The following is a 23,258-nucleotide window of genomic DNA, read 5'->3' on the forward strand; positions in this document are numbered from 1 at the left end:
CTAGCGTACTGTGCCTTACCTCTGCCTGGGTTTAAATCTGGCTCAGGGACTGACTTCAAAGTGATTTTAAATCAGACTTGTTCATTCCCATCAGCAGCAGATCAAATCCATTTCATTTGGGGTTGTCTGTCTGTCTGTCTGTCAGCCCCAGTTAGGATTGATCTTCACATTGCTGGTGGAAGTTACCTAATGAGTGTCCAATGCAATGGAGGCAGGTTTTAAATCTCACGCTACAGAGTATATTATACTGTCAGGGAAATATTGGAAGTTGTATGACTAATTATAACTAGCCGTTATACAAAATCATTCTACATACACTTTGACTCCTGTGTAATGACTGGTTGCAGATTGTTAACGAGATGAGATTTTTACAGACTAGTTTCATGGTGCAGCTGGCCAGGTTGATACCGGGATGAGGTGATTTTTACAGACTGGTTTCATGGTGCAGCTGTCCAGTTTGATAATGAGATGAGATTTCGTTTTACAGACTGGTTTCATGGTGCAGCTGGCCAGTTTGATAACAAGGTGAGATTGAGTTTTACAAACTGGTTTCATGTTGCAACTGGCCAGGTTGATAACAAGATGAGATTGCGTTTTATAGACTGGTTTCATGGTGCAGATGGAAACCCCCAGCCCCTTCCCAGTGCTGATATGTGTGCCAGGGTTTCCCAGGCTGCATGACAGGGGGTCAGGTTTGAGACATGCTCCCAACTGTAGCTTCCACCAGCATTTACTTAAAGTAGCTTTCTATGCTGCTGAGCCTTATTGAAACTACTCAAATATGATGGAGCTCAGGAACAGCTCTTCTGTTCTAGTGGCCTAGAACCCAAACTAGAGTGTCTGCGATGTATTGCCAGCAATAATAAAAAGAAACATCCTTAATACCTGTGCACTATGGCACTGCTCTTACTAAAGAACACTGGCTGATCTAGTTTGGTTTACATATATCTATGACAAGGAACTAAAACTGAAGAGCAGCACCGTCTGTCGGCGGTTTCGACTTGCTTACTCACTCTTCAGTATCCAACCCTGGTTCTGGTTCTCGCTCACACTGTGCTGAAGAGCTTGGTCATGACAGATAAACGGTGGATATGTGATGGGAGGATACACGACGAATTACTGTAATTGCAATAAGAATCGCTCAGAATAACTGGAAACATTCTGATGCTATAAGGAGACAGTAAAAACATGTTCACGTGAAGCTTAGCTATTTCATGTTACTCAACACCAATTCTTTCTTCAATGTATATACAGTAGAATAAGACAGAGCACCTTTTCCCTGGGGTGTCTTCTGAGATGTGAATGTTACACAGCTCATGTTTGTTCATGGTATTGATCTTCTTCCTCCCCCAGGAACAACTCAGTCACATTGGCCCTGAAGAGTTTGTCCAAGCCTTTGTACATGACGACCCCCTGGACAGCACAAGGGTAAGCTAACGGAGGATAACTCAAGAGGATTCGATCAAGAGAATAAATGCAAATAAGGGAGGAGGTGCTGCTCTGTTCTTACTGAATGGTTATTATGAAACAGATTGTTAGATTGCTGCATGCTGATTGGTCCATCAGTGTTCCAAGCCGTTATAATATCTAGCACAATGTCACGATTAGGAACGACTTAGGGACAAAGGCAAATCACTGCACATGTGCTAACCATGTATCACTGCGCCACCAAAATCAAAGATAAACACCTGTCAAAATACCAGCTGTCATGGAAGATACTGAAGACATCAAGGTGTCTTTTCATATCTTCCAGTTTACATTAGTTTGCACTACGAACCAGTTTGCTATTTTAAACAAGACACTTGTGTGGTATTTTATTTGTAGTACATACCAGTCATTTTCTGTAACTCCAGTTGTCAGATATTCCGTTTTATTTTCCTCCTTTTAGTTGGTATCAGCCATCGTTTTGTGAAACTGACTCTTCATTAAGTTTTAAATGTGGATATTTCTATATTTTCCGACAGTATTTACATTACTACATGTGATGTCTTAACCACCCGACTCACTGCCTCTCTTCTCCTTTACTACTGCGCACTCACTCTCTTTACAGGTACAAATATGTAACACTGACGTGCTAGAAAAAAACTCAAAATGAAATTAATACCACAAAACAAATTGGGCTGTTAATGCTTAAATAAAATACAATTTGACTTTAAATTAATTACTTAATAATGAATAATCTTCATCGCAACAAAGCACCTTAAAGTCTTACGCTATTTGGTACACGGTAGAGCCATTGGGAGTGAATTACCTAGCAACAATGTTACATAGAATATGCAGGAAGGCAGCACCTCACAGATATACAGTTAAGCAAGGTTTTATAGTTATTTAAAGTCTTTATTTAAAAAAATCAATTATTGCTTTTACTGAAACAAAAACAAAACTAAAAAATGTTTTACTTGTTTTTAGTTCATGGGGACTATTTTCTGTTGTGGAAGGTCATACCTCAAAATGGCACTTGAGGGCATGGGTTGTGCTGGATATTGTCACTTCTTGGTCTTGTGCCTAACAACGCCCCAAGGAGTGACACTACCCAGCACAACCCATGCCCTCTAGTGCCTTATTGCTTAAATATTTCCTTCCTGCTTTGGGATCTAGTTTCATTTTCATTTAGATCTAGTCTATTTATTTCCCCTGGAGTGATTTATAAATTAAAATTGCATTCTAAACCAGTGCACATGCATACAGGATCTCTCATAATAGCTTATTGAAAATAAACACATTTCTATAAAGTCAATGGTTTATCGGATTATACTCAAATGCAATTTGAACGGTCTTAGGAGGCTGCCAGTCTATGATGAAAGTTGGCAGATGATTAGAGAAAATTCTTAATACTTGAGTAAACATTGCAGCATTTCAACCACTCATTAAGCCTGGAAAGGTTAGGAAATGTATTATTCATCACACTGTAGGTTATTTATTACTGAATAAGGGAAAAGGGCTAGCCAGAGAATTGCCAGCAAGACCAAATCAGCATTTACATTGGGAGGCATGTTGTAGAATAATATAAACCAAATTCTACAGCTTACAGAGTTAGACTCGATAAAGTCTGGTTTAAAAAGGTAACATGCTGATTTTCACTGGTCACAGCAGACACAGGGGGTCCTCAGGACCAGGGTTGAAAACCAGATCAGGGGTGGGCAATTCTGGTCCTGGAGGGCTGGTGTCCCTCCTGGTGTTTGTTCCAACTGACCAATTAAGCTTCCAATAAGCACTTAACTGGTCCATTTAAGTAAGTTAGGATACAGTTGAAACAAAAACCAGGACCGGAATTGCCCCCCCGCCACCGCCCCCCCCCCCCCCCATCTAGATCTATTACAGCTACAGTACTTGAACATGCATTTTGAACAATACATTCGTTCAAACTATCAAGCCTGAAACAAATTGATTGACTCTCTTACTCCCTCTAGTGTGTGAGTGCAGGACACACACATTGTCAGTTGGTATAATTAAACAAAATCATTGATTTAATGATGCCGTCACGGATGTCTGGTTGCTTAACTGCATTTGCAGATCTTCTGTTTAATCCCTGTAAATGTTGGTGCCATATTTTGCAGGCTTTAATGAATAATCAAGCTTTGAATAAAGTGCTGGACTGCAGTGCAGGGGTGGAAATAAGACTCCCATTGTGTAGCAGCTTCATCTATTCCAGATTTTATTGTGAGCTTCATAAGCCCTGTATATAGGTGCTAGGGAGTGTCTTATTAGGATGGAGTAGATCAAAATGCAATGGGAGAGTTACTTCCATCACAGCGCTGGGAATGGTAATTGCTTTCAGTTAGCTTTCTATTGATCGATTAATCATCAATTTCATTGATTACTCACACCTGTTTGCTAGTGATATGAAATTGTATTAAAAGACAATTACACATAATGCAAAGTATTAACATAATGCTAGTTACTGCACATTTTTCATAATGCCAGCTAATGTTTAATACACATATATTTACTTACATGTAGTACTGTTGTGAAGGGAAAGCACCGAGGAGCAAATACCGGCATTGCAAGTTACAGTCTTTTTTTCTTAATTCTGTGACATTGTGATAGATTGTGTATATCTTCCAGTTGACCTTTTCCCAAGGTCTTTAGAAGTACCAGAGATATTGTATATTACCAAGTTACTCCACTCTGCTGAGTCTCTATGGGGACTGCTGTCACGCTGCACGCTAAGGGTTATGGGATATAAAGAGAGCATGGGAGAAGTTTTTCTATTGAGAGTCAATAGTGCGGTGTAGGATTGATCTGATTTTTATCAATCTTTAAAATATATATGTTTTACTCTTGTCGAGGGTGTCCTAAGGAGAAATATAACCTGTGTTAATGATAGGAAAAAATACACTTTTCTGTGAATATAAAAAACAATACATTAATAAAACAAAAACCCATATTAATTGATTACCGTTTTGCAATATTTATTTAATTAAACTGTATTGAAGAAGTTTTTTATATAAATCAATAAGAGAATTGTGAATCCCGGAATCAATCAAGCTAATTATTTAATGTATTTCACATAATATTTAATTACATTAATATTAAAAATAGCGACTGCGGTAGCCCAAGTACATTTGCATTTGTACAGCAAAATATAATGCTTATTACCATACTACTGCAGTAAATAAAGTGTTTCGTTCAACTTCATTGTTTCTCTCCTTTCTTAAATATGTCATTGTATTGTTATATGGTATGAATTATACTTATTGTAATATGGTATGAATTATACTTTTGTTTTCTAGTTCATTTTCAGACATTCGAACACTACTTGACACTGTATTTTATATTCTTGACTTGTGAACTGAAAACAAAATAGCAAACAGTTTGGTCTGGGTACATGTTTTTTTGTGTGTATTTTCTGAAATTGTGGAAAAGTAGAAAAACTGTTGCCTCAAATTGAAGTGATTCCATCATTATTATTTTATTATTATTTGTTTATTTAGCAGACACCTTTATCCAAGGCAACTTACAGAGACTAGGGTGTGTGAACTATGCATCAGCTGCAGAGTCACTTACAATTACGTCTCACCCGAAAGACGGAGCACAAGGAGATTAAGTGACTTGCTCAGGGTCACACAATGAGTTAGTGGCTGAGGTGGGATTTGAATCGGGGACCTCCTGGTTACAAGCCCTTTTCTTTAACCACTGGACCACACAGCCTCCCGTTGTGTGTGAGGTGGTGGGGTTTGGAAAAGAGTAAAAAGTGTGGATAAACTGCAATATAACAAGGAATGTTTAAAAAGAAACCCCTCTTTAGAAACAGACTTCGATGAATAACTGTTTCTAACCTGACAGTTCTGTGTGCTTGGGCAGGTACAGCAACTAATACAATGTACTGGTTATTATTATTATTATTATTATTTATTTCTTAGCAGACGCCCTTGTCCAGGGCGACTTACAATTGTTACAAGTTATCACATTATTTTTACATACAATTACCCATTTATACAGCTGGGTTTTTACTGGAGCAATCTAGGTAAAGTACCTTGCTCAAGGGTACAACAGCAGTGTCCCCACTTGGGATTGAACCCACAACCCTCCAGTCAAGGATCCAGAGCCCTAACCACTACTCCACACTGCTGCCCTGTTGCAATGAGATCCTGTGTGTTTTTGGTATATTCACCTTTTCAATAACCTCATTTGACAGACATGCTTTAGTGAGCAGAAGAAGACCACCAACCTTGAGGCCTATGTAAAGTGGTTCAACAGACTGTGCTATCTTGTAGCCACTGAAATCTGCATGGTAAGTACATGTATGTTAACAAGCACTGCAGTGTTGTGTGTTTTATTTATTGTCTATTGAATATTCTGATGTGCAAGCCTTCACATGGTAACTTTTTCTTTGTTGCTCAAGTCAGTGTGGAATTTTCTTTTAAAGTGAATATCTTTCCCTTGAGGGATCATGCTGTATGCAGTGTGAGAGAGCGCCTCTAGTGGTAGAGTTTGGTAGTGTGGCTGTACCCTCTCACCTGTAATGTCAGTATTGTGTGATGTTGACAGGAATAGATTTACTTTTCAACGTCACTTGGCATCCATTTATTACACTTTTCAACAAACCCGAAGCAGACCGAACCAGTTTGCATTGCCGGGGTTCAGATTAACGAGAGTCTATTGCATGTAAAGCAGTTCTTTAAATTCATTGGTTAGTATTTATAACTGTGAATGTCACTGGCTTGCACTATGAAGAACCATTGAATCCAAGCTACATTCAGTGTGTTTTAAGGATGATCATGACAGAACAGAGTTGCACATACTTCCCAACCCACAATCCACACAGTGACTGTTATACTAAGTACATGGCATGTTTACCCAGCTTGTGCATCTGTACCCAGCTCAGATCCAGACAGACTCAACCCACTCTCCTGTCTGCAATGCTGGCTCCCAGACCTGTGCATATTGCAGGGAACTCTGTGGTTTTGACTGAGTTGAGTCATATAAAGTCAGTCTTATGTGCTCCGTAGATAGAGCCTAGTTCTTTAAGCACAGCAGACAGTCTCTGAAGCTAGAGATCACTGTCCCTTGTATTGTGTGAGCGATGCTGATGCTGATGCTGAGACATTCCTTCTTGTTTCTCTCTGACTGTCTCCCCACCACCTCCCCTTACAGACGGCCCATTCATCCTGCAGAAACACTTCACTAAGCCATGCTGCTTAATCTATTTTATATAACAAGATGCACAGATGAACCAAACAAACACACCCATCCACCCACCTCCTTGGTGTTTAACCTAAACCAAGAGATTAAAGAATGTTTCAAATTAAAGACAAGTATAATAGGGCTGTGTGCTTTTATAGCTGTCATTATGGCCCACAGGATATTGTTCTTTGTGCTTTGATACTGGTGAGAGCATTGAGATGAGTCAATGACTTTATATGCACAAGACAATTAAGAGAGTCAGTATTTAGATGTCTTTTTCCAGTTTAACAAAAACAAACGTTTTCAGATCAGGAAGAAAGTAGAAAGAAACATTTCTAGCAGTCCTTTAAATCGTTTATTAAAGTCACAGAGTTTGTAGATTTATTACAATAACAACAGTACAAATGTGTCTGCGTAGCTTTCAAAATCATCAAATAAAACCAGTTTCAAGGTGATTGTTAGGATAAAACAAACAACTTCTTTCCTACACAAGGCAATGGGTCCCGAGGGCTCCCCACTACCATTGAAGAAAGCACTGTATTAAATCCATATGCTCAGGGACTGCTCATTTAGATGGCTTGTATTTAACACTCACACAATCTTCACAGCCCGCAAAGAAGAAGCAGCGAGCCCAGGTGATCGAGTTCTTCATCGATGTGGCTCGGGAGTGCTTCAATATCGGCAACTTCAACTCCCTCATGGCTATCATATGTAAGTGTCCACACACTCATTATGGACCAGGTTCACTGCACATTAGTCACAGGGCAAAGTTTGGTAATGTTACTGCTACAGAACATTAAACAGCTCAAGAGTATAAATCAGGTTGAAAAATAATTTGAGCAATTCAGTTTCTGTTCTGATTAGTTTTATGATTGTATCCCTGGAAGCTGAATTAGGAGATTCTCCCAAAGATTACCAGTTTCCATTGTAAAAAACTAGTGCTAACTGTCCTAAGAAAGGCCTGGTGGATCTGTCTCATGTTGCCTAGACTGAGTACTTTTAGTTTAACCCTAAATGCGATCCATAACTATTTAACACTCAATACTGCTGAATGTAGAAATACTAAAAGAAGTGTATTTAATGACAAACATTACACTGTCTTCAAAATGAAGACAGTGAAAAAGACTTATAGTTGAAACGTTTGTCATTGAATTGAAGTTTCTTTTCAGTATTTCTAAATTAAGACAACATACTGTGGAATCTAGAGTGAAACTCCCTATTGCACTTCTCTCCTTCAGCTGGTATGAATATGAGCCCAGTATCTCGACTGAAAAAAACCTGGACAAAGGTGAAAACTGCTAAATTCTTCATTCTGGAGGTAAAATAACATCCTCTTCCTGATGCTATAGCTGCTTACAGGATATGTAAAGTGTGTGACTGTAGAAATGATACATTCTGAACGTCTGCAAAATAATTTCAGAAATCTTACCTGTTCAGCATTGAGGAATTATTCAGCATTGTGGTACGCATATATGAACTTCAACACCGCCCCTAAGGACATTTTTTTAATTGCATCATTGAATTCCCCATGAAATGTTCTGTTCCAGTACCAAAATTCAGCACTATATATTGGCAACATGTGTAGATTTAACTTTGTGCCAGCCCTTTATGTAACTATTAGGGTAACAATTGTTTTTTACAAATGCCTAGAGTTTTATATATGGAATAGGAGAAGCCATGCTGGTTCATGTAAATCTACTGTTTTCTGTAAGGATTGTTCTAAGAGTAATCAGTACAGTGTAACAGAACACCCTGCTGTGTTTATACCAGAAATGCATTACATTACCTTTGCTGTGTCCCGTGTTGTCCTTATCTCAGCGTTATGTTTTGAATCATTATTGCAGACTTTTGATATTTGTAATCACAAGTCATGGGTCATAAATCAACTGAGGCGATACATTTCTCAGCATTTACTCAGGATTGTTCTCCAGCAGGAAAATCATTTCTCTTTGTAAGAACTGCAGTGTATCCAGCTCATGCTCCCTCCTGCAACTAAGCAACTAAGTTTTTCTGTTCCCACAATACAGCATTTCAATATGCAATACAGGACTCATTTCAATATGCAATACAGCACTCATTTCAATATGCAATACAGGACTCATTTCAATATGCAATACAGCACTCATTTCAATATGAAATACAGGACTCATTTCAATATGCAATACAGGACTCATTTCAATATGCAATACAGGACTCATTTCAATATGCAATACAGCACTCATTTCAATATGCAATACAGCACTCATTTCAATATGAAATACAGCACTCATTTCAATATGAAATACAGGACTCATTTCAATATGCAATACAGCACTCATTTCAATATGAAATACAGCACTCATTTCAATATGAAATACAGCACTCATTTCAATATGAAATACAGCACTCATTTCAATATGCAATACAGGACTCATTTCAATATGCAATACAGCACTCATTTCAATCAGAACACCAGCAGTGTTGCAGGAGGGAGCATGAGCTGGATACACTGCAATGTTTGGTAGAAAGAATCTCCTCCTGGTGAACGTTCTTGAGTAAAACCTGAACAAAGTAATTCCCTAGTTAATTTACCTATGATGTTTGATTTCAAATATCAAAACAATCAGGATTGTGTTGAAACATATATTGTATTATATGGACATCACAGGATGTGCAAGGGTAACGCAATGTGCTTCTTGTAAACACTGCAGGGGGTTCTGTAACACTGCCTGGGCTGCAGTCTGGAAGATTCAATGTTGTTTTCCCATCATTTAGCATCAAATGGATCCAACAGGCAACTTCTACAACTACAGGACAGCCCTCCGAGGTGCAGCTCACCGATCCCTGACCGCACACAGCAACAGGGAGAAGGTAAAGAAATAAGGATCGGACACACTCCTGTGCACACTAGCTGAATTCAGTGTCTGGGGGTCTGCCCTTCTTTAAAGGCATGCTAACCAAGGCTTTACAAACTCTATTGGCATTATTGACAGAAGCATTGGTCCATTTCATTGTGATGATAGTCTTTTGGTTCTTTTATTTATTTATTTTCATTCTGGATATTTAGATATGTTAAATACAGCACTATAGATTCCAATCAATCATTGCTGCCTCCTGGTCCTGTAGGTCACAGTCTGACCACAGTAAACTATAGACTGCTGAGGATCTTTCAGCCAATCAGATCTCAGTCTGCCTGCTGTATTCCAGGTCACATGACAGAGGAACACAGTTTATGACATCACCCGTACCATTTGGGTTTTTACCGCATTGTGGGCTCTTTTCATTATTTTTTTTTACATTACGCTAGCGTTCATTTTTTTATTAGGAGATAACGATCTAAAATGATTCATTATTGTGTTTTTTTTTGGTTTGCAGCTTTGTGCTAACGTGGAACTTGAGTTACCTCACTTTTTCCCTAAACAACTAACGTGTTCTTAATTTAAATATGTGCCACGCCCTACTGTGATTGTTTCAGATTGATTCATTATTTAAGTTGCTCTAATCTACAACTATTTTATAAACGAAAGATATCGTATTTGCAAACCACCACTTAGTTAACGCTATGCCTATCATTTTCTGTACATGCATTTCATTTATTTGATATTTTGCTTTGTTGAAAAAGGGCTGTGACATTGCTGCTGTAATGAAAGACAAAGAACAAGAACTAAGGCAGACAAATCTTTAAACAAAGAATATATTTTTTGACAATACCGCAGGAAGAGGTAAAACAGAGGGTCAGATTGATTTAAAAACAAAAAAACATCTCTTTGTAAGTAGAGGGAGAAAAGAAAACTGCAAACGTTCAACATTTAACAAAATGCAACAAAGCAAAATATTTGTGTCCTGTTTTTGTTATTTATTTAATAAAAAATGTTCATGTTCGCAGAAATGAAAGCATTGCTGTTTATTAAAATGCCTGGATTGCAGCACAAGCAATGTGGTGGTCTGTATAGAGATGGCCCGCTGCCAGTGAGCACACTGCAGTACATCCTTCCACTAATGATCTGGGTTTAAACTTCTAGCATTGGAAGCAAGAGTGTCATTGGAAATCATTGTGTTTCCTGTTCTCCTCCTTTTTCAGATTGTGATCCCATTCTTCAGCCTGTTAATTAAAGATATCTACTTTTTGAATGAAGGTTGTGCAAATCGCTTGCCGAACGGTCATGTCAATTTTGAGGTGAGAACTTTAGCAATTTGCTACAGCATACTAGAACAGTGTTTTATCCCAGCAATGGCACACTGAGACAGTTCTGATAAATATCCTCACCTTTCTTATTAAATATCCCTCTGGCTCCGTCTACACTCTTGCTGAAACATAATGAATTTAATGTCTCTGAAGCCATTACAATACAAGTGTATTACCCTGAAGAAACCCAAGCAGAACTATTATTTATCACAATATCTGCACATACTGTATATAAGAGCATAAGAAAATCTACGAGCGAGAGGAGGCCATTCAGCCCATCAGCTCTCGTCCGGTTCCTAGTAGCTGATTGATCTTAGAACGTTGTCAAGTTGGGTCTCAAGGATCCAAGTGATTCTGCCTCAGCAACATGACTAGGTAACCCATTCCATACCCTCGCCACTCTGTGTGAAGAAGTGTCTCTTTCCTTCTGTCCTAAGTCTGTCCACTTCCTTTCCAACTGTTCTTGCATGTAGGTCATGGGTATCTTCTTTCTCACGATACTACAGCTTTTCACTGTCTTTTTGGTTGTAAACCTGGAGTTGTTTTGTCATGTGAATGGCCCTGTACAAGTCAAAGTTGTATTGTATGCTATGGTAGTATCTTCCTACTGTGCTTATTTGACCTACACAGTGATGGTTTCAATGGGGGAGGAATGGTGTGTCCTGGCAATGTGTAGTACATATAAGATTGCTGGTCCCTGTTTGAAAAAGTCTATTGGGGATTACCATTAAAATACCAGTGTCTTACCCTGAAGAAACCCTAGCAGAACCATTGGTAGCTCCACAGCCTAATGGCAGCATAAAGGATTTGCTTTAAATGTTTCATTGTGGTCCTGATACAGTAGCACACTGGTACTGTAATGGATTACCCATGTGTATTTCTTCACCGGTATATTTAAAGGCAAAATTGTGGTAGCATTCTGCCATTTGTGCTACCACTGCATTGCCATTGAAGAATCCTGTGGTGTGTGGTCGGACCCTTTTATACAGCGGTTAAGATGCTGCCTTATGGGCCCTGAGGCAGCTTGAGAGCTTCCCCATTACAAAGAGCTGTAAACGTGTACATGAACTTCAGTCACCTAAACAGTTTACACATAGACTTCTTATCCCCCGTTAGCGATGAATCCCCTGTGAAGGGGATATAGTGGGTGCCCTCTTATGCATTTATCTGGAGAACCACTTATCCATTGTCCTGAAACTTGGTATTAATATTAATAAAAATACGTTGTTGAGAGTATCAGATTCTGGGGATCTATGGAGGTGTATGTCTTTCCGTACGGACATCCATCTGTCTTTATGTCACACTTACATTCTTACACAGGTGTGGCGGAGTGTCCCGCCCCTATTTATTATTATTTGTATTTTTGTTTGTGGCGCGGATAAAAGCGCCGCGTCTTTTATTATTATATTTAAAAACCCTGTGAGGATGCATGGCTGATCAGCTACTGATTAACTAGCTGACAGTCATGCATCCTTACCAAACGCGTGCAGACTCTGGCCGAGGGGCAATAAGATAATTAACAACTAGTTAATCCCTCCAGAATATATAAACCTGGAGCTCACTGCACTCGGGGTTGAGTGTAGAGAGGAGAGTACGGGAGAGCGGAGAGAGAGAGCGCGAGAGCATATAAAATTAACAATTGCTATATTTAAAAAAATATACTTGTTTCTATTTGTTTGGCCATCGCGCCTTTTTGTTTTGTGTTTTGTGTTTTGTTTAAATCTTTTGTTTCTGTTTATTTACTTAATAAATCCACGCTGAGTGCAATAGCATTCAGCTTCACCCGCCCATCCACTGTTTTGGTTTGAGTTACTTCCTGGTCCGTGACGTCATCAACCTCACCTCTGCAAGCCAGACTGTCACAACAGGAGAACAGCTTATCAAACTGTGATTGGAATATGTAATTATAATGTCCTATTGTGATCATGCTGTTGATAAGTGTCATGCTCATTACACTGATGCCTCTACCTCTGATTTTGAATTTACAGCCGTGACGGTAGATGTATGTTACTGATTGGGCCATATTCAATCTAGGGACCATCTCACACCATGAACCAATTCATAAATTGAGTAACTAAACTTTACATTTCAAACCACTCTCCTCTTTATGTGAGCAATACAGAATGCACTGAAATAAACAGTTTAGGTAACAACAAGTAGAAGCTGATATCCCTGTGATAAGCTGAAATTATTAGCAAATTACTATTTGTAAGTAAACTAAACTGAAAAGTGTTTAAACTTAACCCCCCTAGTATCTGGTCTGCACCCAGCTTCAAAATCATTGGCCACAAAGGTATAGTAAACAGAGAAAAAAACAGTTTAGTATAATCCTGAGAAACTTTTATTCAGAAACATTTTGAAATGCAAGCTCTAGGCTGGTAGTGCGAATTGGCTGAACTCAGCAGTCTCTGCTTTAGAGAATACTAAAGGGCAATTGCATGAATGCTTATCCAGCTCCTGCCACACTTTGAACATGTCTAGACAGAGGAGCCTCTATGTGTCTATAGTTTAATGAGGCTGATAAAACACACTGGCAAAATGTAAAGCTGCTGTTTATTATCAAAACCTAAAAACCATTTGCTGCTGCACTTGCCAGACTCGATGTAGTTTTTATGAAAATGACTGTTTACGGTCTGGTTGATTTCTGCAGTTATCTCGTGATCATTGCACCTGTATATGTATGTATAATACATGTATGTATAATACATGCATGTATGTATATGTCTATCTCCAAGAACTAAAAGGCAAAGAAATAACATGAATGAATTTGGCACAACTTAAATCTGTCTTGCCAATGCAAACAATGTTTAGGAAATGCCAGTCTATTTGAAGTACTGCAGTGTGCTTAATGATAGTTGTGGATTGCAGCTTTGTTGTTTAATCATTGTGCTTTAGTTTATGAGTTATAAAAAGGTTCAGACGTTGTCAGTGGGGTGCAGGGCTGCCATGGGCAGCCAGGACGGCTCTGATTTGTTGTTTGCAGCCTGTCTGTACTGTCAGGGAAGGTGCCGTTGAAATTTTCATCTTCAGGAAAGTCTGTGACCGAAACTGACTTGCAACAGAGCAATACATTTTCTATGTTATAGACTGTTTGTCAGTGGTGCCTTGTTAATCAGTGAGGCCATAACACAAAAGTGTGAGCTAGATGCTGCAGGTGTTTCTAATTTGCTTGTCCAACTCCTGTACCGAAGACAACAAAATAGTGTTCATTGCCGAGTACTGTCATTACAGGAAACAGCATTTCTATTTCCACACACTGATTAGAATGTGCCATGTTGATTCAGTCGGGAATGAAGTTTGGCCCATCACATACTGAAGATGAAGCCACGTTATAGTTCATGAATTAATGATGTAGCAATTTCACAATTAAAACAGCAGTGTATTGTAAACTGGTATATTTGTAATATACTGGCAATGAGGATGTAGTAAGTGCAGTATATGTTTCATCTAATCACATATGTAAGGTAACATATTTAAATATTAAACACATATTTAAATTAAAGAAAAGCTTCCAATCAAATTGTCTTACCCTTTTTATGATGTTTAACAAAGACCTTTCGAAAATAAGAAAAAAAAACAACACTATTTCAGGATCACATGATGATTGCAAACATCACACGAATGTAAGGGCACAGTAGCTCAGTTAACAATGTAAAGAAAATGTCATTTGAAATAACTTACTTGTTTTTTGATTGTCATGGACCCCTGAAACTCCAGTGTGCTGAGAAGACGCATATCTTTCTTTTCTCTGTGCTCTGACGCTTGACTCTGTTTCTAGAAATTCCTGGAGCTGGCCAAGCAGGTGGGAGAGTTCATGACCTGGAAGCAGGTGGAGTGCCCCTTCGAGCAGGACCGCAGCATCCTCCATTACCTGCACACTGCCCCCATCTTCACAGAGGACGGTGAGTTTCAAACAGAACTGACACATCCTCCATTACTTGCACACTGCCCCCATCTTCACAGAAGACAGTGAGTTTCAAACAGGACTGACACATCCTCCATTACTTGCACACTGCCCCCATCTTCACAGAGGACGGTGAGTTTCAAACAGGACTGACACATCCTCCATTACCTGCACACTGCCCCCATCTTCACAGAGGACGGTGAGTTTTAAACAGGACTGACACATCCTCCATTGCCTGCACACTGCCCCCATCTTCACAGAGGACGGTGAGTTTTAAACAGGACTGACACATCCTCCATTGCCTGCACTCTGCCCCCATCTTCACAGAGGACAGTGAGCCTGCCACAGCACAACAGCAACTTGGACATGTGTTATTTTAGTTTGTATTTACATTATTGACCCAGGGTTTTAAAAAAACACTTAGGATCTTGACCTGGAATTACAGCAGCAGAAAATTTCAGTTGTAAGACCTAAACATACCTTATTAATAATTCAATGTAATAGCATACATATGTCACAAGTTTTCCATATATCTAGAGAACCACTTATCTGATTGTGATTAAGCTTGGTTAGTTCATTCTTGTAATAATGTAACCCCATTCACAGCTTTAACTCAGGATGTATTTATGATAGGTGTTCATATAGATAAAGATTGACTTTCATGTTTCAGCTGTTGCTGACATTTTAAACTACATTGGTGAATAAACTGTATTTATTTAATCAAAAAAGACTTAAACATACAGAAGTACATCATGTGTTTTGGCTCTCAGAACGCTCTAAACAGCAATATGTTGGTCTCAAGTCTTTTTTAATGTTAACTGTCGGCAGGGGAAAAATGTAGTCCGGAGTCCTACCCAAGGGGTACTCAGGACTACATTACCCAGGAGACATTGTGCTGGGTAAATGGGTCATCAATGAGAAACACCTGTGGCTGGTTAAGCCATATATTAAAAAAAGGAGAACTCCCGTGGTCTGTGTTAAGGCTAAGGCCTGAGAGGAGGCCTGTCCTGAACGTGGCAGAAATAAACTCCACTTTGTCACAGTAGATACTATACATGTATATCACACTTACATATATATAAACCTGTTATTCGAGTGTGGTGAAACTTAACTAGGGCATTCTTGAAGTTATCAGAATCTGGGAGATACTGTTGGACCCATTCACAAAACTTTTTTGCCGCTATTGTCAGCATATTTTAACAAAAAGTTAATAAATACCAAACTTAGTTACATTCATCAAAACAGACAAACAGGGCCCATTGTGACACTCTGGAAGCATTTTGCGATTTCAACTATCAAACCTCAGTCAGGATTTCAAAGTTAGCATAGAGTTCAGGATCAGAGGACACCATTTTGGAATGGAGTGGAGTCATATTCTGGGCAGAAGGAAGTACTTCCTCATGAGCGTGGTGGAATGGGTTTCCAAGCCATGTTGTTGACACTCAGTACGTTTACATGACAAAGCGTTTTCCGAAAACTAATGTTTTTGGAAAACTGAATCAGAAAACCGATGTTCTTAAAACGTCACTTTTCTGTGTTTACATGATTAACGATAGAAAGTCTAATTAGAATTCAACTGTATACATGGATTGAAGTTTTTGGAAAACGCAGGATATTTTCGCATGCAAAGTACTGTAGTACCCTAAGTACGATTTGAACAGATCGGACATTTTGTCTGCGATAGAACGGAGACCAATCCAATAACAAGTGCTTTATCAAAGTGTCAAGTATCAAGTGTTAAATTCAAAGATTACTATCCTATACCTCTTTTCAGATTCCCTACAATGTGCAATCAGTCTTTCCAACAGCTCATCCTGTTCTATATTACCAGTTTCTTTTGCAGACATTATTTTAAATTATCACGTAATTTTAAAGCTGGAAAACATGTGCTGCTTCAGTATGCGCTATTAAATACATACGGTCAAATATTACTTGATCCCTAACATTATTATTATTTATTTATTTATTAGCAGACACCCTTATCCAGGGCGACTTACAGTCGTAAACAAAAATGCATTTCAAGAATCACAGTACAAGTATTAATACAATTACGAGCAAGATAAAAGACTTCGTTTCTAGCAAGTATATGACAAAATACGATTCAATAACGGAGCAAATGGATCCATGCAGACTGACTACATATTATTATTATTTTCTCTGTTTTCTAAAACCACGTGCAGGAATGAAGGTCAGAGTTTGCACATGTGCAGTACGCTATCAGAATAAGTTTTCGAAAAGTGCGTTTACATGATATACATTTGGTTCGTTTTCGGAATTGAATCGGAAATTTCTAGGTGCTGTTTCCCGAAAACTGACCTAAGGAATATTCCGATACATTTTCCGAAAACTGTGTTTACATGACTTTTGATATCCGAATTAGTTTTCGGAAAACTTAGTTTTCCAAAAAATATCGGAATTCTTATGCTCATGTAAACGCACTGAATGATTCATTCTGTTTCAGGTGGATCCAACATCCTCTTGTTCATAAGTCTTCTGTTATTATGTCCTTAAACACAGTATACTACTTTCAGAAATAGACTGCCTGTGGGATAAATGGGGCCCAAACTAATTATAAGGTTATTGTTGCTTAAAGTAATTGTAGGTAACAAAAATAACAAAACAGCACCATATGTCATGTCTTAAAATATAGGAGGCTGTGTGGTCCAATGGTTAAAGAAAAGGGCTTGTAACCAGTAGATCCCCAGTTCAAATTCCACCTCAGCCACTGACTCATTGTGTGACCCTGAGCAAGTCACTTAACCTCCTTGTGCTTCGTCTTTTGGGTGAGACGTAATTGTAAGTGACTCTGCAGCTGATGCATAGTTCAAACACTCTAGTCTCTGTAAGTCGCCTTGGATAAAGGCGTCTGCTAAATAAACAAATAATAAAATGAAAATATTTTATTGCGATATCACATTTATTTCAAAACTGCACACAGAGTAAGTGTACAAATTTTAGAAATGATTTTGTTAGCTACCACATTAATGGCAAATTCTTGTGTAATTCCTAAAGATGGCCCATTTAGAAATGATATATACGTAAGGGATAAACAACGATTAAGTATTGAATCAGTAAAAAATAATCCACTGAGTGCCATTCGGCAAAGTAAAGTTATGGATCGTTTTGCCAAATCTAAAACAGGTGAAGACCTAAATATCATTGCCAGCTATTGGCTTTCAAGAAGTACTCAGGCAAAATGGAAGTGGGCTATAAGTTTGTTGAACAATGGTTAATTGAAAGAAATGCAAAAGCTGAGTCTGTGTAATTGGTGGAGATTTACTAAGTGATGATTAAATTGTTATTGTTCCTGAACCTGTCCAACAGAAATGTCTAATTCAAATTAGAAGGGGGATGTTTATGTGGAAGTGAATTTGTAATTATCAAAACTTTTTTTTTTTTTTTTTTGCATTACGTTAATGTACAATTGTATTACTTTTCTTTAACAATATGAAATGCAAAAATGAAATTGCACGCCCTTTTCTAAGTGTTAGGGTTAAAAATGTGTAATACTACAATCTAATAATTGTTGAAATGATTGTTGCGTAATAAAATGGTTTTTGCATTTCTATTGAATTGTTCTGATTGTGGTTTTGTTGATGAATCAACAGTTTTCTGTGCATTTGTAGCACAGACTGTGGATTCATTAATCAACAATATACAGTGCCTTGCGAAAGTATTCGGCCCCCTTGAACTTTGCGACCTTTTGCCACATTTCAGGCTTCAAACATAAAGATATGAAACTGTAATTTTTTGTGAAGAATCAACAACAAATGGGACACAATCATGAAGTGGAACGAAATTTATTGGATATTTCAAACTTTTTTAACAAATAAAAAACTGAAAAATTGGGCGTGCAAAATTATTCAGCCCCTTTACTTTCAGTGCAGCAAACTCTCTCCAGAAGTTCAGTGAGGATCTCTGAATTATCCAATGTTGACCTAAATGACTAATGATGATAAATAGAATCCACCTGTGTGTAATCAAGTCTCCGTATAAATGCACCTGCACTGTGATAGTCTCAGAGGTCCGTTTAAAGCGCAGAGAGCATCATGAAGAACAAGGAACACACCAGGCAGGTCCGAGATACTGTTGTGGAGAAGTTTAAAGCCGGATTTGGATACAAAAATATTTCCCAAGCTTTAAACATCCCAAGGAGCACTGTGCAAGCGATAATATTGAAATGGAAGGAGTATCAGACCACTGCAAATCTACCAAGACCTGGCCGTCCCTCTAAACTTTCAGCTCATACAAGGAGAAGACTGATCAGAGATGCAGCCAAGAGGCCCATGATCACTCTGGATGAACTGCAGAGATCTACAGCTGAGGTTGGAGACTCTGTCCATAGGACAACAATCAGTCGTATACTGCACAAATCTGGCCTTTATGGAAGAGTGGCAAGAAGAAAGCCATTTCTTAAAGATATCCATAAAAAGTGTCGTTTACAGTTTGCCACAAGCCACCTGGGAGACACACCAAACATGTGGAAGAAGGTGCTCTGGTCAGATGAAACCAAAATCGAACTTTTTGGCAACAATGCAAAACGTTATGTTTGGCGTAAAAGCAACACAGCTCATCACCCTGAACACACCATCCCCACTGTCAAACATGGTGGTGGCAGCATCATGGTTTGGGCCTGCTTTTCTTCAGCAGGGACAGGGAAGATGGTTAAAATTGATGGGAAGATGGATGGAGCCAAATACAGGACCATTCTGGAAGAAAACCTGATGGAGTCTGCAAAAGACCTGAGACTGGGACGGAGATTTGTCTTCCAACAAGACAATGATCCAAAACATAAAGCAAAATCTACAATGGAATGGTTCACAAATAAACATATCCAGGTGTTAGAATGGCCAAGTCAAAGTCCAGACCTGAATCCAATCGAGAATCTGTGGAAAGAACTGAAAACTGCTGTTCACAAATGCTCTCCATCCAACCTCACTGAGCTCGAGCTGTTTTGCAAGGAGGAATGGGCAAAAATTTCAGTCTCTCGATGTGCAAAACTGATAGAGACATACCCCAAGCGACTTACAGCTGTAATCGCAGCAAAAGGTGGCGCTACAAAGTATTAACTTAAGGGGGCTGAATAATTTTGCACGCCCAATTTTTCCGTTTTTTATTTGTTAAAAAAGTTTGAAATATCCAATAAATTTCGTTCCACTTCATGATTGTGTCCCACTTGTTGTTGATTCTTCACAAAAAATTACAGTTTCATATCTTTATGTTTGAAGCCTGAAATGTGGCAAAAGGTCGCAAAGTTCAAGGGGGCCGAATACTTTCGCAAGGCACTGTATCTGCCCCACACCCACTTTTAGATAGAAGATTTGTAGAATTAATCAATTAAAAGGGTGACGTCACAGAAATGGTGTAATGTAGTATCTATCCATATTTATGTGGATCATATTAAATACGTACCTGTGACACATATATTATTTTGGTATATTTAGTTCTGATTGCTAGTTGACTCTAATAACATTCATTTTCCTTTCTATTAGGTCTTTATTTGGCATCCTATGAAAGTGAAAGCCCAGAAAACCAGGTTGAAAAGGACAGGTGGAAATCACTTAGGTAAGACAAACTGAAAACGGTTTTAGTTTTTGAATATTCACACTGCAGCCCTGTCCCCAGTGGGAACATTTCCTCCTCTCCTTTCCTGCTAAACATAGCTAGGCTTTCATAAAAAATAAGGATTCAATCTTGAATGGTTTGGCTTGACTAGTCTGGCACTTAAAACAGTACCAGGCTCTCTGAGTGACATCGCAGCCACACGCGCGTAGTGGAGCTCAAGTCATGCTGTATTCAAGTAGCATGACAGTCTGCTCATACTGATTTCATTTTGTTTGCACCTTTAGAGTGCCCCATAATGCATTGCACACCAGCTAAGGCAGACAGGCTAGCCTTTTCACTAGGTCCTAGTGCCACCCAAAGTACTGGCTTGTGGTATATGAATACATTACTGAGAAAAATAAATAATCAATGGCATATTTTCTCAAATTAATAAATCAATGCCTTGGTAGTAAAATTGGACCCCGGTGGTGTCGGGTAATTTAAAACCCGACAGGTACCCAGTTTTCGGGTACCAGTGCCGACCTCTATCTAATGTTACATTCATATAGTCTCGCTGCATAACCTACTGGTAAACCCACTGCACATCACTGGTTAAGTGTCCAAGAGCCTCTGAGAAAATGGCTTGGCACTCAGTTGACACAGATTTCTGCTTGTTGTTGGAGAAGTTAAGTGAAACCATAGAAAGGAAGCTGGATAGGTTCAGGGATACCATCTACACGTATGGGTTTGAGAAGTTTGGAGTAGAAGATAGAAAGCAATGAATTACTACGATTCCAGGAAAGTGTAGACTGCAGCTGGGGATTGAATGCCTGGTCAGAGAATGGATGGCAACTGAGGAAGCAGTGGAGGAGGGCTAAAGAAAATCAGAAAGAGGCCCTCAGTCTTTTGTAAAATTATCTACAAAAGTTTGGTGCAAAGTGGAGTGCCTACAAAAGCGCTGTAAAACAGATGAGCATGCAGGAAACAGATTTTATAAAGATCTGTTCAAGCTTATTCACCAGCGAGAAGAATGCTATACTTACAGCAACTAATCCTGAGTTGGAGCGATATCGAAGAGACATATGCTGATCCAGGAAGAGGGGAGCCTATGACGAGTCCCTCTGATATTCCACCTACTAATCCACTAGAATACCAAATGGAGAACTCTGCTCCTAAATGGAAAGAGGTGGAGCAAGCCGTGAAGAAAGGTAGGGCTGCATCATCGCCTGAGCCCAATGGTATACCATACCAAGTTGGTATACCATACCAAGTTTACAGAGTGCACCTGGGGTTCTAAGAGTCTTCTGGAGGTTGATGAAGGTAGCATGGGTAAACACAGGTATTCCCAAGGGCAGGGCGCATAGCAGGAGGGGTCTTTATCCCCAAGGAAAAATAATCTACCAGCATCTTTTGCCAATTCAGTCCAATTTCCCTGTTAAATGTGGAGGGTAAGATATTCTTCAGCATTGTGGCACAAAGGTTGTCAACTTATCTTTTGAAGAACCACATGGTCGACACTTCCATACAGAAAGCTGGTATCCTAGGCTTTCCGGGATGCTTGGAGCATATCATTGTGAACTGGCAACATATTTAGTCTGCAACAAAGGAGAAGGAGCTCTATGTAACATTCCTGGATTTAGCAAATGCATATGGTTCACTACTTGGCAGCTTCTCAAAGTCAGAATCATGGCAGGTTGCACCATTTCTCCACTGGCCTTCACCATGGCAATGGAAGTCATTATTAGGGCCTCGAAATGGGTAGTGGGAGAAGAACATCTGGCTTCTGGCATGTGGCTGCCACCACTTAGAGCCTACATAGGTGACGTGGCCGCCATGACTACAATGGTAGCCTGCACCAATCGGCTATTTGGCAAATTAGCAGATAACATCAGATGGGCATGTATGGAGTTCATACCTGCCAAGTTGAGAAGCACCTCCATCATCAAAGACAATGGAAAGAGCATTCTAACAGTGTCGGAAAAGCCTGTAAAGAGTATTGGGAGGTGGTACGATGGGAATTGAAAGTCCGAGTGGAAGAGGTGAGACAGCATCCTGAGCGGCCATTTTGAAAAGAACTTTGAAACAGACTTTTAAGTGTAAAAAGTTGTCGGATATTAACAGTGAAAAGAAAAATGACAGGTGCGTTATTTAAACAGTTGTAGCAACACATGAGGAAGGGGAACGTCTATTTTCTGAAACCCGCAACTTACTCTTTAAAGTCTGGTGCTTTCAGTTTGGTCTTCTTCCAAGATTGCTGTGGCTGCTTACTGTGTTTCCCTGTGAACAGTAGAAACTGGAAGCCTTGATAAGTTCATACTTTAGGAAATGGCTGGGTAGCACTCTACAATAAAAGGAAACTGCAGCTGCCAGACTCAGCTCTAACTGAGGAATTCAAGTGTGCAAAGGTTCAGCTGGAAATGACAGTGATCGTGTGACGAGTGTGTAAGAGGGAGCACACGTAGTGAGAACTGGGAGAAAGTTATCAGTGATATCATGGGGTGAGTACAGCAGGGAAGAGCAGGCCTTGGTCTCAGCTCAGCTCCCCCGAGATGACACAAAGCAGCTCCAGCTGAAAGGAGGAAGTTGTTAGCTACTGAAGTGCAAAAGCAGGAGAGGATGAGGTGAGTGAAGACGAAGTCCCAGGCTAAGCAGAGACAATAAATGAGATGGGAGAATGTGGAACAGCATGAGATTGGCGAGGCCTGTGGACAATGGAACAGAGAAGGATCAGCTTCCAAATCGGGTCTACATACAGAACCTCAATGTGTGGGTAGAGGAGAACCCTGCATGTCGTGTGTTTTCATCACCAGCTACTTGAAGCACATTCTCACAGGATGCAAGGTGGCTTTGAGCTAGGGTCACTTCACTTGGCATCATGACCAGGTGCTGAGATGCTTGGCATGAGCACTGGAAGAACGGCGTAATAAGATCAACAGCTCGATGCCAATGGCTAAGGTAAGTAAAGTGGGCTGGGTTGGGTGGAAGGTGGAGGGGAGTGGTGCTGGGACCCCAGCATCA

General features: G+C 39.4%; 1 protein-coding gene across 1 annotated transcript in view; it reads left to right on the plus strand.

Annotated features, from left to right (window-relative positions):
* LOC117413325 (ras-GEF domain-containing family member 1C-like) overlaps positions 1-23,258 on the plus strand; it is a 57,173-nt gene that overhangs the window by 29,921 nt on the left and 3,994 nt on the right. The window contains exons 6-13 of the mRNA XM_034022352.3: positions 1,354-1,428; positions 5,639-5,734; positions 7,236-7,338; positions 7,866-7,945; positions 9,382-9,477; positions 10,688-10,783; positions 14,571-14,694; positions 20,189-20,261. Of these exons, the coding sequence (XP_033878243.1) occupies positions 1,354-1,428; positions 5,639-5,734; positions 7,236-7,338; positions 7,866-7,945; positions 9,382-9,477; positions 10,688-10,783; positions 14,571-14,694; positions 20,189-20,261 (743 nt within the window). The remainder of the gene's footprint in view (positions 1-1,353; positions 1,429-5,638; positions 5,735-7,235; positions 7,339-7,865; positions 7,946-9,381; positions 9,478-10,687; positions 10,784-14,570; positions 14,695-20,188; positions 20,262-23,258) is intronic.

The sequence above is a fragment of the Acipenser ruthenus genome, chromosome 23, assembly GCF_902713425.1.
Source record: "Acipenser ruthenus chromosome 23, fAciRut3.2 maternal haplotype, whole genome shotgun sequence".
NCBI lineage: Eukaryota > Metazoa > Chordata > Actinopteri > Acipenseriformes > Acipenseridae > Acipenser > Acipenser ruthenus.